This window comes from Saimiri boliviensis, chromosome 10 (genome assembly GCF_048565385.1).
Source record: "Saimiri boliviensis isolate mSaiBol1 chromosome 10, mSaiBol1.pri, whole genome shotgun sequence".
Lineage (NCBI taxonomy): Eukaryota > Metazoa > Chordata > Mammalia > Primates > Cebidae > Saimiri > Saimiri boliviensis.
Genome location: NC_133458.1, coordinates 90013420 through 90027006, shown reverse-complemented (window position 1 = coordinate 90027006; position 13587 = coordinate 90013420). Strand labels below are relative to the sequence as shown.

Below are 13587 nucleotides of genomic sequence, written 5' to 3'. Positions count from 1 at the left end.
CGTGAAGGCATACGAATGATGCAGTGGCCTTTGGGGACTCGGAAAGGGGGAAGGCCTGAAAGAAAACACACTGCACCAAAATCTCGGAAATCACCACTAAAGAACTTATTCACGTAACCAAATACGTCTGTTCCCCAAAAACCTGTTGAAATAAAAAATAAATGTAAAATAAAATCAATCTAGCTCGGCACTGCCAAAGAGAAACATAATGTAAGCCCCTGAAGCTCTGGATGCGGTTTTTCCTCTGTGACTCCAGAGGTCAGCGTGACCAGATCGTCACTTGGACTTTTCTCTGTCTGAGGCTCTGATCACATGACTCTTAGGAATCCTAAAGCATCGTCTCCTCCTCGTGTTTGAGGAGCTAACTTATGAACATTGAAGATGGTTAGAAAGTTGGGAGGCTTGGTTTCGTGGGGCATGATGGAGGCTGCGCTTCCCTCTGTGGTTTTTCAGTGATAAAGAGGATATACATCATGATCTTATTAATGGTCTGGTCTGTGGTGCTGGCTTTCTCAACTTGACAGTCATTTTCACACCGCTGTGAGGAATGGTTCGAGTGTTATGCAGTAATTAAGATGCTAACATTTTAGAGAACTATACATTAAGGTGGCTATTTATTTTGTTTTAGAATTATATACCAATATTTAACTAGAAATGATTATTTGGAACCTGGAATACAGATTGTTCTTCATTTGATAGTATAGCCATTTCTCACAAATAGATGTAAAAGAGCAAAGTTCCTGAGATTATCTTACGCATAACAGCTAAGTATTTCCTGTTTCTATAAAAAGTGCTAGCTGTTTGAAGCATGTTCCCTTCATCTTCCTATCTCAAGCTCTAAGGGTGATGCCACAGAGACTCTTTGCCTCTCTTGTAATAATGAGTAGTAGTCAAGATGACTCCTTTCTAGAAACCCTTTCCCAATGACTGAGATTGGTTTTGGTGTTTGGAAGGAGTTGCGCGCACATGTGTGTGTGTATGTGTGTGTGTTGGCAAGGTGTGTGCTGGGGCAAGAGAGCGCTAAATATCCTACTTTGCATTTTATTAATACTTTAATCTCACTGATTTTCGTAATGCTTGTTCAACTTCTATATCTTTATATATATATATATATATATATATATATATATATATATTTTTTTTTTTTTTATATTTTTTAAGATGGAGTCTTACCCTGTGGCCCAGGCTAGAGTGCAGTGTTGCGATCTCGGCTCACTGCACCCTCTGCCTCCCGGGTTCAAGTGATTTTCCTGTCTCAGCCTCCAGAGTAGCTGGGACTACAGGCTGCACTACCATGCCCGGCTAATTTTTGTATCATTAGTAGAGATGGGGTTTCACCATATTGGCCAGGCTGGTCTCAAACTCCCGACCTCGTGATCTGCCTGTCTTGGCCTCCCAAGTTGCTGGGATTACAGGTGTGAGCCACCGCGCCCAGCCTCTATATCTTTTATGTAAATTCCTGACAAATACCTGTTTGCTTACATTATTAAGGACTTAAAAAAAAAAAAAAAGAAAAAACCTAGAACTGGGTGGGTGTGGTGGCTCACGCCTGTAATCCCAGCACTTTGGGAGACCAGGATGGGCAGATCACTTGAGGTCAGGAGTTGGAGACCAGCCTGGCCAACGTGGTGAAACTCTGTCTCTACTAAAAATACAAAAAATTAGCCGAATGTGGTGGCACAGGCCTGTAAACCCAGCTTCTCGGGATGCCAAGGTGGGAGAATGGCTTGAGCCCAGGAGGCGGAGGTTGCAGTGAGCTGAGATCACACCACTGCATACCATACTGGGCGACAGAGCAAGACTCTGTCTTAAAAAAAAAAAAAAAAAAAAAAAAAAAAAAGAAAGTGACTCCTTTTTAACCTCTTATCGTTCATCACTGATTCTGAGCACTGGGTTCAAAGATAAGACATGTCCCCTTCCTTTACGAGGTTTATGGCGTAGTGCAGCTCTGTTTTATTGCCATATTGAGGGAGTAAGCCATTTCCAGAGAGACTTTCAGGACATAGATTGGTGCACAGACCGTAATCCCTGACATTGTTGTACCATCTTCTGAAACACGTAAGGCAAATGTAATTAGTCAAATAAAAAAAGACTTGGAATCTAAGATCGTAGGTATTATAAGCATGGAAGTCAGTGTGACTCTGAAAAATAGATTCCTGTGACACATCTGTCAATGGCATCACTATGGTTAATAATCAGTAGTCTAGTCGGAAAATAAAGATCAGGAAAGAGATTATAAAGTGACATTGCTTTCATTTCCAACAAGGGGATGGTGAGAAAGACACTTTACCCAGTTTTGAGGGTGTGACTGGAGCATAGGTGTGTGAAGTACATTGAATATATATATGGAAGAGAGAAGTAGTATCAGGTAACTGACAATCTGTGCCGTGTTGAAGTTTGGATAAGTTATACTGGCTATTTGAAACCACAGAAGGGTAGTAACTGCTAGCAGGAGGATATAGTCATGGAGTGTTAGGCTGCAGGCAGGCATGCCAATCAGACTTGGTTCAGATAGTCCAGGAATGATGGGACTTGAGCAGTGGGTATAAACAATAAGCAATCAACAGAAGGCTTATCTGCAGAACATGAGTTATCTACCTCATGCCCATAGTGGTATCAGCTAAAATACAGCTGGTTTTGTGAGGGAGGTGGGGATATGGCTGGTGTGTGGCTGAGGAAATCTAATCACACTGCAGGTAAAAGACAGTTTTTAAACTGTCTTTATTGCAGTGATCTCTGTATGTATCAATAAACTAGGCTACTAGATCGAAGAGAGGCATGAAGAAACTGTTGGCATGATGGTGATAGTTTAATGAGTGTATACTATGAATACACTCATGAATGAGTGTATGAATCAAATTTCATGCAGTTTATCCTGTATTTCAATGATGCTGTTACTCAACCAAACTGCTTCTGTTTGTCCATGTGCAATGGAAAGAAAGCCAAACACCAAAGCATAGGTTTTCTTTTTTTTCTTTTTTCTTTTTAAATGAAGAAAAAAGTTCATGGTAAGACTGTCAAGCAAGGAGACAGAGTCAGGCTCAAATCTGTCTCCCCTGGCTGGGGACTGGGACAGATTTTATAGCCAGAGGGTAATGAGATGTGCTCTGACTGGATCATACCAGAAGGTGATACCAGGGCTCAATCTGATTGGATCATGGATCATGTCATTGTGGTGTCCACTTCATAATTTGGTCCTTTCTCTTGGTCCAGGCACTTGTGGTTGCATGTGCGATTCATCTGGACAGGCTCAGGTTACAGAACGTGCAACTTGGGGGTCCATGGCAACCGAAGAACAAATCACCATTTTGTCACACAAAGTAGAACTAGACTGGGCTGGTTCTGTGGATGATTATTGGCCAAAAGGCCAAGAAGCTATCAATACTTAAAAAGTTTAAAAGGCGAAACTAGGCCACTGCCTGGGAAGGTTGCTGTTAGTATTTTTTAACAGCTTACTGAGATACATAATTCACACACTATGCAGTTCTCCATTTAAAGTGTGTAATTCAGTGATTTTTTTTTTTAGTATGTAAATAGATATCTGCAACCATCACCACAATTTTAGGACATATTCATCACTTCAAAAAGGAAACATTTAACTATTGCCCTCTACTTTCACTTTCGTCAACCCTAAGCAACCACCAATCTCCTTTCTGTCTATAGTAGGGTTCCCTATTCTGGCCATTTCATACAAATGGAATCATAATATGTCGTTTTTTGTGACTGTCTTCTTTCACTTAGCATAATGCCTTCTTGTCTTTCCTTTCTTTTTTTTAACCAATATACTAACAAGGAAACATAATACTTTAAAGGTTTGTGTTGTGCCATGTATAAGTACCTCCCTCTTATGGTTGAATAATATTTCATTGTACAAATATACCACATTTTGTTTACATTCATCAATCAATAAGCATGCTTTTGGGTTGTTTCTACTTTTGATCATTATGAGTGATCTTAATTTTGTACCACTACATTCAGAAAAGTTATAATCTTTGCATTTTTCATGTGATTCTTTGTGTACTATTTCTACATTTGGGGGACCTTTTTTGAGACAGTCTTGGTCTGTAGCTCAGGCTGGAATGCAGTAGACAATCTCAGCTCATTGCACCCTTCACCTCCCCGGTTCAAGCAATTCTCCTGCCTCAGCCTTTCTAGTAGCTGGGAATAGAGGTACACTCCACCACACCTAGGTAATTTTTGTGTATTTAGTGGAAACAGGGTTTCACCATCTTGGCCAGGCTGGTCTCAGACTCCAGACCTCAAGTGATCCACTTGCCTCAACCTCCCAAACTGCTGGGATTACAGGTGTGAGCCACCGTACCCAGCTGTGGATGAACATTTTTTTTTTAAAGGCTGAACATTTGAGGCTTTCACTTCCTAAATACATAATAGGGGGGAATTCTAACAAGACATTTTTTGTTAGGCTTTAATTTGTATTTATACTCCTTCCTCCCTCTCCCGTCATTGGAATTTAAACTTATGTAAGTAAGCATAGAGAAATGTTTCCTTTCTGGTTTGAGTAAAATTTATTTAGGTATGGGAATTTGTGAAAGTGTTGGAAATAAACAGTGCGAGGTGTTTTTGGTTTTCGGTTGTTTTGTTTTTGTTTTTTTAAACTTTATATAAGACTGTTTAAAAGAAGTATTTGTGGCTAACATAGAAGGGTTAGAGGTACTGAGAAGAGACAAGAATGTAGGAGACAAAAACAGGTGCATAGGTAGTTTATGTGACAAGTAACAGGAACACATGGTCTTATCTTCCTCTTTAATGCAGAATTAAGCAAAATGCAGTCAGGTATGGTGGCTCATATCTGTAATCGCAGCACTTTCGAAGGCTGAGGCAGGCAGATCAGTTGAGCTCAGGAGTTCAGGACTAGCCTGGCCAACGTGGCAAAACCTTGTCTCTACTATAATGTGAAAAGTAGCCAGGTGTTGTGGGACACACATGTAATCTCAACTATTCAGGAGGCTGAGGCGCAAAAATGGCTTGAGCCTGGGAGGCGGAGGTTGCAGTGAGTCAAGATCACATTGCGGCACTTCAGTGAGACTGTGTCTCAAAAAGAAAAAAAAGAAAAAGAAAAACTGGGTGCGGTGGCACATACCTGTAGTCCCAGCTACTCGGGGGGCTGAGGCTAGAGGATTGCTTGAGTCCAGGAGTTCTGGGCTGTAGCATGCTATGCTGATGAGGTGTCTGTACTAAGTTCAGCATCAATATGGTGACCTCTCGGTAGTGGGGGACCACCAGGTTGCCTAAGGCAGGGCGAACCAGCCCAGGTCGGAAACGGAGCAGGTCAGAACTCCAGTGCTGATCAGTAGTGGGATTGCACTTGTGAATACCCACTGTACTCCAGCCTGGGCAACATAGCCAGATCCTGTCTCTTTAAAAAAAAAAAAAAAAAAAAAAGGCAAAATGTCAGAACTTACCAAGTGTAAGTTGTTATTTACTTGCTGATAGTTCAGTGGGTAGGAGTGGCATGATTTGGAGCCCTTCTTGATATAAAAGAGAGCGTACTCAGATAATGCCTGCCTTAAGATTGATGGGGTTACTACAGTACAGTTCAAGTCATTTGGGGGGTTGGAAATCCTTTTGAGATTTGAGAATCTTACTAGGCTGTTGACAGCTCTCTCCCTATTCTGTTGCGATTACTCCCAAACCGTGTACGTAAAACCTTGAGTAAGAAATCAAAGATCCATGAAATCCATCTATGGTGTCTGTAAAATCTCCTAAGGTGTGTTGTTAAACTAGTTCACAGCTAGGTACCAAGATTGATTCTGCACCTATTTTTTCTAAGGATTAGAGGGGTTTTTTGTTTGTTTGTTTTGTTTTGCGTGTGTGTGTAAAGTCATGCTTGTTGAAGTATTATCTACAGACAATAAAATTCCCCATTTTAAAAAAGTACACAGGATTATAGTTTCTAGTTACCTTTCTAAAGACTTTTAATGGCTGGGCATAGTGGCTAATGCCTGTAATCCCAGCACTTTGGGAGGCTGAGGTGGGTGGATCACTTGAGGTCAGAAGTTCAAGACTAGCCTGGGTAACATGGTGAAACCTGTCTCTACTAAAAATTAAAAAATTAGCTAGATGTGGTGGGGTTTACCTGTAATCCCAGCTACTCAGGAGGCTGAAGCAGGAGAATCACTTGAACCTGGGAGGTAGAGATTGCAGTAAGTGGAGATCACACCACTCCACCCCAGCCTGGGTGATAGAGTGAGACACTGTCTCAAAAAAAAAAGACTTTACATACACAAAAATTGACAACCAATAGCATTTAGCTATTACTAGAAATAGAACATTTAACTATACAAGCAATTTTGTTTTGAATATATGCAGTGAAAATTTTAATGTTTGTTCTGTGTGTGTGTGGTTTTATAACTTTAACGTATTTCGTGATCCGTGGCTAATTCTCATCCACATTGACTGACTGTAGATTTTTGAAAGAGGTAACAGGTACGTAGGTAATCAAAACATAGAGCTCGTGGCCGGGCGCGGTGGCTCACGCCTATAATCCCAGCACTTTGGGAGGCCGAGGCGGTGGTTCATGAGGTCAAGAGATCAAGACCATCCTGGTCAACATGATGAAACCCCGTCTCTACTAAAAATAAAAAAAAAATTAGCTGGGCATGGTGGCGCTTGCCTGTAATCCCAGCTACTCAGGAGGCTGAGGCAGGAGAATTGCTTGAACCCAGGAGGTGGAGGTTGCGGTGAGCCGAGATCACGCCATTGCACTCCAGCCTGGGTAACAAGAGTGAAACTCCGTCTCCAAAAAAACAAAACAAAACAAAACATAGAGCTCGTTTGGTGAATCTTCATTATCATTATACTTCCTGGACAGCTGCTCACAGATTATGGTGTAGGACATTCCCTATTCCTTTGGCCCAGACAACTTTGTTGAGCCCGGTGCCAGTGAACGTGTCTCCTTCATAGCACATTTCCAGATCTCTTTGAATGCCCAAGGGGCGGTCTTCTTGAAGCCCACTCCATGGATGGAGTTGTGAATGCTGATGTTGTATTCTTGGGTCATCACCTTGTTGGTGGCAGAGCAGCCCTTTTTCGTGCCACTCTTCTTTGTAGAAGCCATTCTACCAGGCTTAACTTGGAGAGGAAGAGGACAGAGGGAATTGTCCCCCAATTTTTTTTTTTTTTTTTTTTTGAGACAGAGTTCTGCTCTTGTTACCCAGGCTGGAGTGCAATGATGCGATCTCGGCTCACCGCAACCTCCGCCTCCTGGGTTCAGGCAATTCTCCTGCCTCAGCCTCCTGAGTAGCTGGGGTTACAGGCACGCGCCATCATGCCCAGCTAATGTTTTGTATTTTTAGTACAGACGGGGTTTCACCATGTTGACCAGGATGGTCTCGATCTCTTGACCTCGTGATCCGCCCGCCTCGGCCTCCCAAAGTGCTGGGATTACAGGCTTGAGGCGCTGTGGCTCACGCTGGTAATCCCAGCACTTTGGGAGGCCGAGGTGGGCAGATCACGAGGTCAGGAGATTGAGACCATCCTGACCAACAAGGTGAAACCCTGTCTCTGCTAAAAATACACAGATTAGCCGGGTATGGTGGAGCTTGTCTGTAGTCCCACCTACTCGGGAGGCTGAGACAAGAGAATCGCTTGAACCTAGGAGTTGGAGGTTGCGGTGAGCCAATACTGTGCCACTCCACTCCAGTCTGGTGACGGAGCAAGACTCGTCTCAAAAAAAAAAAAAAAAAAAAAAAAACTTTATGTGCATCATTTATATGTGTGTGTGTATAAATACTTCTCTAACACTTTGGCAATGTTTCTTCAAAAGAACATTTGTCTCCTTGGCATCATTGTAGGTTTAGTCAGTATTGTTTATAGATCACAGGTAATCTCTGTAGTGTTATCTCTAAGAGTAATAAAAGTTAAGGAGGCATAAGGTAATCTTTGTGGAGACTAATGTACTTAATTACTAAACAAATTGCTTTTCAGAAGAATTAAGAAACATGTTTGTTTAATTAAACATTAACTTGGCAACTACCTCCTCCCTCAACCCCTCCTCTACCCCTGCCTCCATCCAAGTTGCCATAAAGCTCTACTATTTGTGTGACTTTCATTTAAAATATAAATTTTATTTATTTATTTATTTATTTATTTATTTATTTATTTATTTATTTATTTTTTTTGGAGACGGAGTTTTGCTCTTGTTACCCAGGCTGGAGTGCAATGGCGCGATCTCGGCTCACCGCAACCTCCGCCTCCTGGGTTCAGGCAATTCTCCTGCCTCAGCCTCCTGAGTAGCTGGGATTACAGGCACGTGCCACCATGCCCAGCTAATTTTTTTGTATTTTAGTAGAGACGGGGTTTCACCATGTTGACCAGGATGGTCCCGATCCCTTGACCTCGTGATCCACCCGCCTCGGCCTCCCAAAGTGCTGGGATTACAGGCTTGAGCCACCGCGCCCGGCCTTACTTATTTATTTTGACACAGAGTCTTGCTCCGTTGCCCAGGCTGGAATGCAGTGGTGTGATCTTGGCTCACTGTAGCCTCCACCTCTTGGGTTGAAGCAATTCTCCTGCCTCAGCCTCCCAAGTAGCTTGGATTACAGGCATCCACCACCACACCTGGCTAATTTTTTGATTTTAATAGGGACAGGGTTTCACCATGTTGGCTAGGCTGGTCTTGAACTTCTGACTTCAAGTGATTCACCTGCTGTGGCCTCCCAAAGTGCTGGATTACAGGCATGAGACACTGTGCTTGGCCTTAAAAGCTAAATTTTAAATGACAAATTGGCAACTACTCCTTACTTCCTGAACCCCTCCTCTACCCCTGCCTCCATCCAAGTTGCTATAAAGCTCTACTATTAGTGTGGCTTTCATTTAAAAGCTAAATTTTAATGGTAGATGTACATGTCCTCCTTCCCACTTCATTAAATTTTCATTTTTGTCTAGAAAATAAGTAGGTTGCTTTTTTTTTTTTTTTTTTCTTAAGTGGGGGTGGAAAAAAAAAGTCTTGCTCTGTTTCCCAGGCTGGAATGCAGTGGCACGATCTCAGCACACTGCAGTCTCCACCTCCCAGGTTCAAGCAATTCTCCTGCCTCAGCCTCCAGAGTAGCTGGGATTACAGGCACTCACCACTATGCCCAGCTAATTTTATATATTTTTAATAGAGACAGGGCTTTGCCATGTTAGCCAGGCTGGCCTCAAACTCCTGACCTCAGGTGATCCACCTGCCTCGGATTTCCAAAATGCTAAGATTATAGGCGTGAGCCACCACGCCCGGCCACCCTTGTTTTTAATGTAAGAAATTGTGTGTTGTATATTTCATCTTTTAATGGTAGTGTGAGAGGTTTCTTAATTGTTGGCCTTTATAAACTGTGTCTGTGATCAACATTACATGGCAAATTCACCTATAAAATGGACAAGCACTTTATTTTATAGAGTACCCTACCTAATAAGATATACCAGGATTTCCTCCTGTCAGGTAGTCACTTCACTCATGAAATATTTGAATGTCTTTTTGTGATTTAACAATAACTATAATCTGAGACAAAGATTAATGTACTTCTACATGTATACCTCAGAAATTTACCCGATGAAGGGGAATTTCGCTCACAAATAGGTATTAACTTTATTTAAAAGAAAAAGCAGGCCAGGCGCTGTGGGTCATGCCTGTAATCTCAGCACTTGGGGAGACCCAGATGGGAAGATCTTTCGAATCTGGGAGTTTGAGACCAACCTGGGCAACATAGTGTGACCCCCGTCTCTACAAAAAACTTAAACATCAGCCAGGTGTGTTGGTATGCACCTGTAGTGCCCGCTACTCACAAAGCTGGGGTGGGAGGATTCCCTGAGCCCAGAGCATGAGGATACAGTGAGCTATGGTTGTGCCACTGCACTCTGGCATAGCTTACAGTGAGACCCTGTCCCAAAACCAGAAACAAAAGTTCACCCCAGACAAACCTTGTTAGATGTTTCAAACTGGAACCAGATAAAGTAAAAGCTTAAAAGATACCACTTAAGATAAACCTTCCTTTAGAAGAAATCGCTTAAATGTAGTAGGAAATTACCATAAAAATTTGTTTTCTAATGGTTTACTGTTTCCTGGGGCCTGAAAACATTTTCAAGGAACCATCCTTTTAACTTGGCAGTTAGCGCACGCCTATAATCCCAGCGCTTTGGGAGGCCAAGACGGGTAGATCACAAGGTCAAGAGATCGAGACCATCCTGGTCAACATGGTGAAACCCTGCCTCTACTAAAAATACAAAAACTAGCTGGGCATGATGATGCACGCCTGTAGTCCCAGCTGCTTAGGAGGCTGAGGCAGGAGAATTGCTTGAACCCAGGAGACAGAGGTTGCGGTGAGCCGATATCGCAGGATTGCACTCCAGCGTGGGTAACGAGCAAATCTCCGTCTCAAAAAACAAACAAAAATAAAAAAACTTTGTAGTTAGGCCAGGGGTAGGTGGCTCACGTGTGTAATCCCAGCACTTTGGGAGGCCAGAAGGGGAGGATCCCTTGAGCTCAGGAGTTTAAGACCAGTCTGGGTAATACAGTGGGACCTCATCTCTACCAAAAAAATTTTTTTAGATTAGCTGAGGGTGGCGACGTGCACCTGTAGTCCCAGCTGCTCGGATGGCTCAGGTGGGAAGGTCACTTAAACTCAGAAGGTTGAAGCTGCAGTCAGCTGTGATCATGCCACTGCACTCCAGCCTGGGTGACATAGCAAGGCCCTGTCCAATCAATAAATAAGTAATACAATTTGTACTTAAATTGATGAGTAAGTAGTTTGCTATAATTTACAAAAACTTACTTTGTTTGGCTCTAGCTCTTAGATGCTGAGGACACCTGAATTTGGTTTACTTTGAGGAGACATACACCTGCAGCTGATACTGTAATAAACTTATAGTTACTGTTTTAACAGCCTCTCCATTTGGATGACATGCATAGTATAACACAGCTACAGGAAAGATGGTGAAATCATAGCTTCATATTGTACCTTTCCCAACCCTGTGTAGATTTAGAAATGTTTGCTTCATTTCACACCTTTACTGTCTACATACTTATGTTGGTTTTTTTGTTTTTTGTTTTTTTGTTTGTTTGTTTTTTGTTTTTCTGAGACGGAGTTTTGCTCTTGTTACCCAGGCTGGAGTGCAATGGCACGATCTCGGCTCACCGCAACCTCCGCCTCCTGGGTTCAGGCAATTCTCCTGCCTCAGCCTCCTGAGTAGCTGGGATTACAGGCACGTGCCACCATGCCCAGCTAATTTTTTGTATTTTTAGTAGAGACGGGGTTTCACCATGTTGACCAGGACGGTCTCCATCTCTTGACCTCGTGATCCACCCGCCTCGGCCTCCCAAAGTGCTGGGATTACAGGCTCGAGCCACCGCGCCTGGCTCTTTATGTTGGGCTTTAATTCAAGACTCAATGTAGAGTATACACTGTGCTGTCTTCATTTTGCTAGCCTGCCTTGAGCAGTCTGTTCTGTAAGAACCACTAGAGCTGTAAAGGAAGTCCTTTGGAAAGGAACATCTTATACATAAAACTTTAGTTTTTTTCTCTCTTTATTTTTTTAAGAGATGGGGTCTCATTGTGTTGACCAGGCTGGTCTCAAACTCCTGGCCTCGAACAGTCCTCCCGTCTTGGCCTCCCAAAGTCCTGAGATTATAAGTGTGAGCCACTGTGCCCAGTTAAACTTTAGTTTTTAACTTGGTCCTTTGTCTAGTGACTTTGTATACAAGGAGAAAGTATGATGATGTGTTTGTGTATGTATGGGAAATATACCCTCTTCCTTCAGCCTCAGGAACCGGGTGGTTTTGGGTTTGCACACTTGGCTGAGCCAGTGTTACTTCTTGGTTAGCCATAGGAAATGAAATTAATGTCAGGGATCTAGGGGCAGGCAGAAGAGACAAAGTCCGAGTGTGGTATTTGTGGTATCCATCTCTCAGTTCTGCAGTCCAAAGCCCCAGATAATTGTTGGCTCTTTTCCATCACAATTACTTAGTAATTGTAAGACACATTTCTGTCCTTGCTAATAACTTGGGAAACTCAAAATTTATAATTTTCTCTCCCCCTCCTGATAGGTGCTGGATAGTTTACTAGTCCAGTATGGAGTGGTGGAGAGCTGTGAGCAAGGTACATGTCTTCTGCATTGCTTTCAAATTTGTAAAAGGAAGGAAGTAGAAAGAAAACTAACCTTTATTCTCATTTTTCTCTTCCTCTAGTGAACACTGACTCGGAAACTGCAGTTGTAAATGTAACCTATTCCAGTAAGGACCAAGCTAGACAGTAAGCAGCTTGAAACTTTTAATCTATGTATAATAACTAAGTACAGTACAGTAACATATTTTGTGGATTTTTCAGTTGAGAAGGGCTGGTGGGTGTTAGAAACTTTGTTTTACAAAGTTTGACCCTTCAATTGTGCCTTTCTTTTTAAGTTTGAATGTCTAGTAAGAATCTACATTGGTTAAAGGTGTATGACATTTTCAATGTGTCTTTAATGCCAATAATAGAGTGGTCTAGTATGAAGCTGAATCATACCCTATTTGCAGAAACTCTTGGCCTGGGTATTGTTGCCAAATAAGTCTCTCCCCCCTCCCCCTTTTGTATGACACGTATATTATTTATCTAAAGCTGGTAAGTTGGCTCATGTGTTAAACAACAGTGTTAAACATTAAGTTGACTTGCTCACTGATTCTCTGATGACTGTTATCATTTAGGAGTGTGCAGATGTTGGATCAATGTAATTTGCTCTTAAATTTATAGAAAAAAAAATTCCATTATAGTAAACAGGCAATACTTTACAGATCAAACAGTCTCCTCTAGGAAAAGATAATTCTCAAGGCTTGGAATGATCTAATAAACTGAGCAATAAATAAATAAACGGGGGTCCCACAAATATGGCCTTCAACAAATCTGTTCAGAATATGAACACAAAAGAATAGCATACAAAGTGCTCAGTAGCACTGTGCTGGGTGTTAGCTGATTACAGAAGCCTGAACTACCTCGAGATACCATACTGGCAGGAGCAGGCTGACTGTCCTCTGTCAGAAAGGTGAAAGACCACACTGGCTGACTCTGAGCCCTGAAGGGGAAAGGTAAAATGAGCTGCAGGAGTAGAGCTCAGCTGGGTTCCTAAAGGCAGGACTCACTCAGGAGGGACTATGAAAGGAAAGATTACACTGAGAAGAAGGTGGAAATTTGTATAAAATAAATGGAACTTTATTTGTAAAATCAATAATACTCACATGGTTCAAAATATAAAAGATTCGAAGATGCACGTAGTGCAAATTCTTCCCTAACCACCTCATCCCTTGAGAGATAACCATGTAGAAAACAAATGCTACAGGCATGTATTCCTCCTTTATCACAAATGAGACCGTAACATTTGGATGTTTTTTTTGTGTGTGTGTATATATATATTCTTGCACACACACACACACACACACACACACACACACACACTTTTATTTTTTGAGATGGAGTTTCACTCTCGTTGCCCAGGTTGGAGTGCAGTGTCGTGATCTTGACTCACCCCCATTTCTAAAATGGGAATAACTGTAGTCTTTAGCTAATGAGGCTACTGAGAAACACTAAGACAGTGCCTCCAAAACACGTTTCATAATACCTA

At 42.1% G+C, this 13587-nt stretch overlaps 1 protein-coding gene across 1 annotated transcript in view; it reads left to right on the top strand.

The window, feature by feature from the left end:
• Window positions 1-13587, top strand: part of IGF2BP3 (insulin like growth factor 2 mRNA binding protein 3) — a 174230-nt gene that overhangs the window by 112199 nt on the left and 48444 nt on the right. The window contains exons 4-5 of the mRNA XM_003935122.4: window positions 12041-12092; window positions 12182-12245. Of these exons, the coding sequence (XP_003935171.1) occupies window positions 12041-12092; window positions 12182-12245 (116 nt within the window). The remainder of the gene's footprint in view (window positions 1-12040; window positions 12093-12181; window positions 12246-13587) is intronic.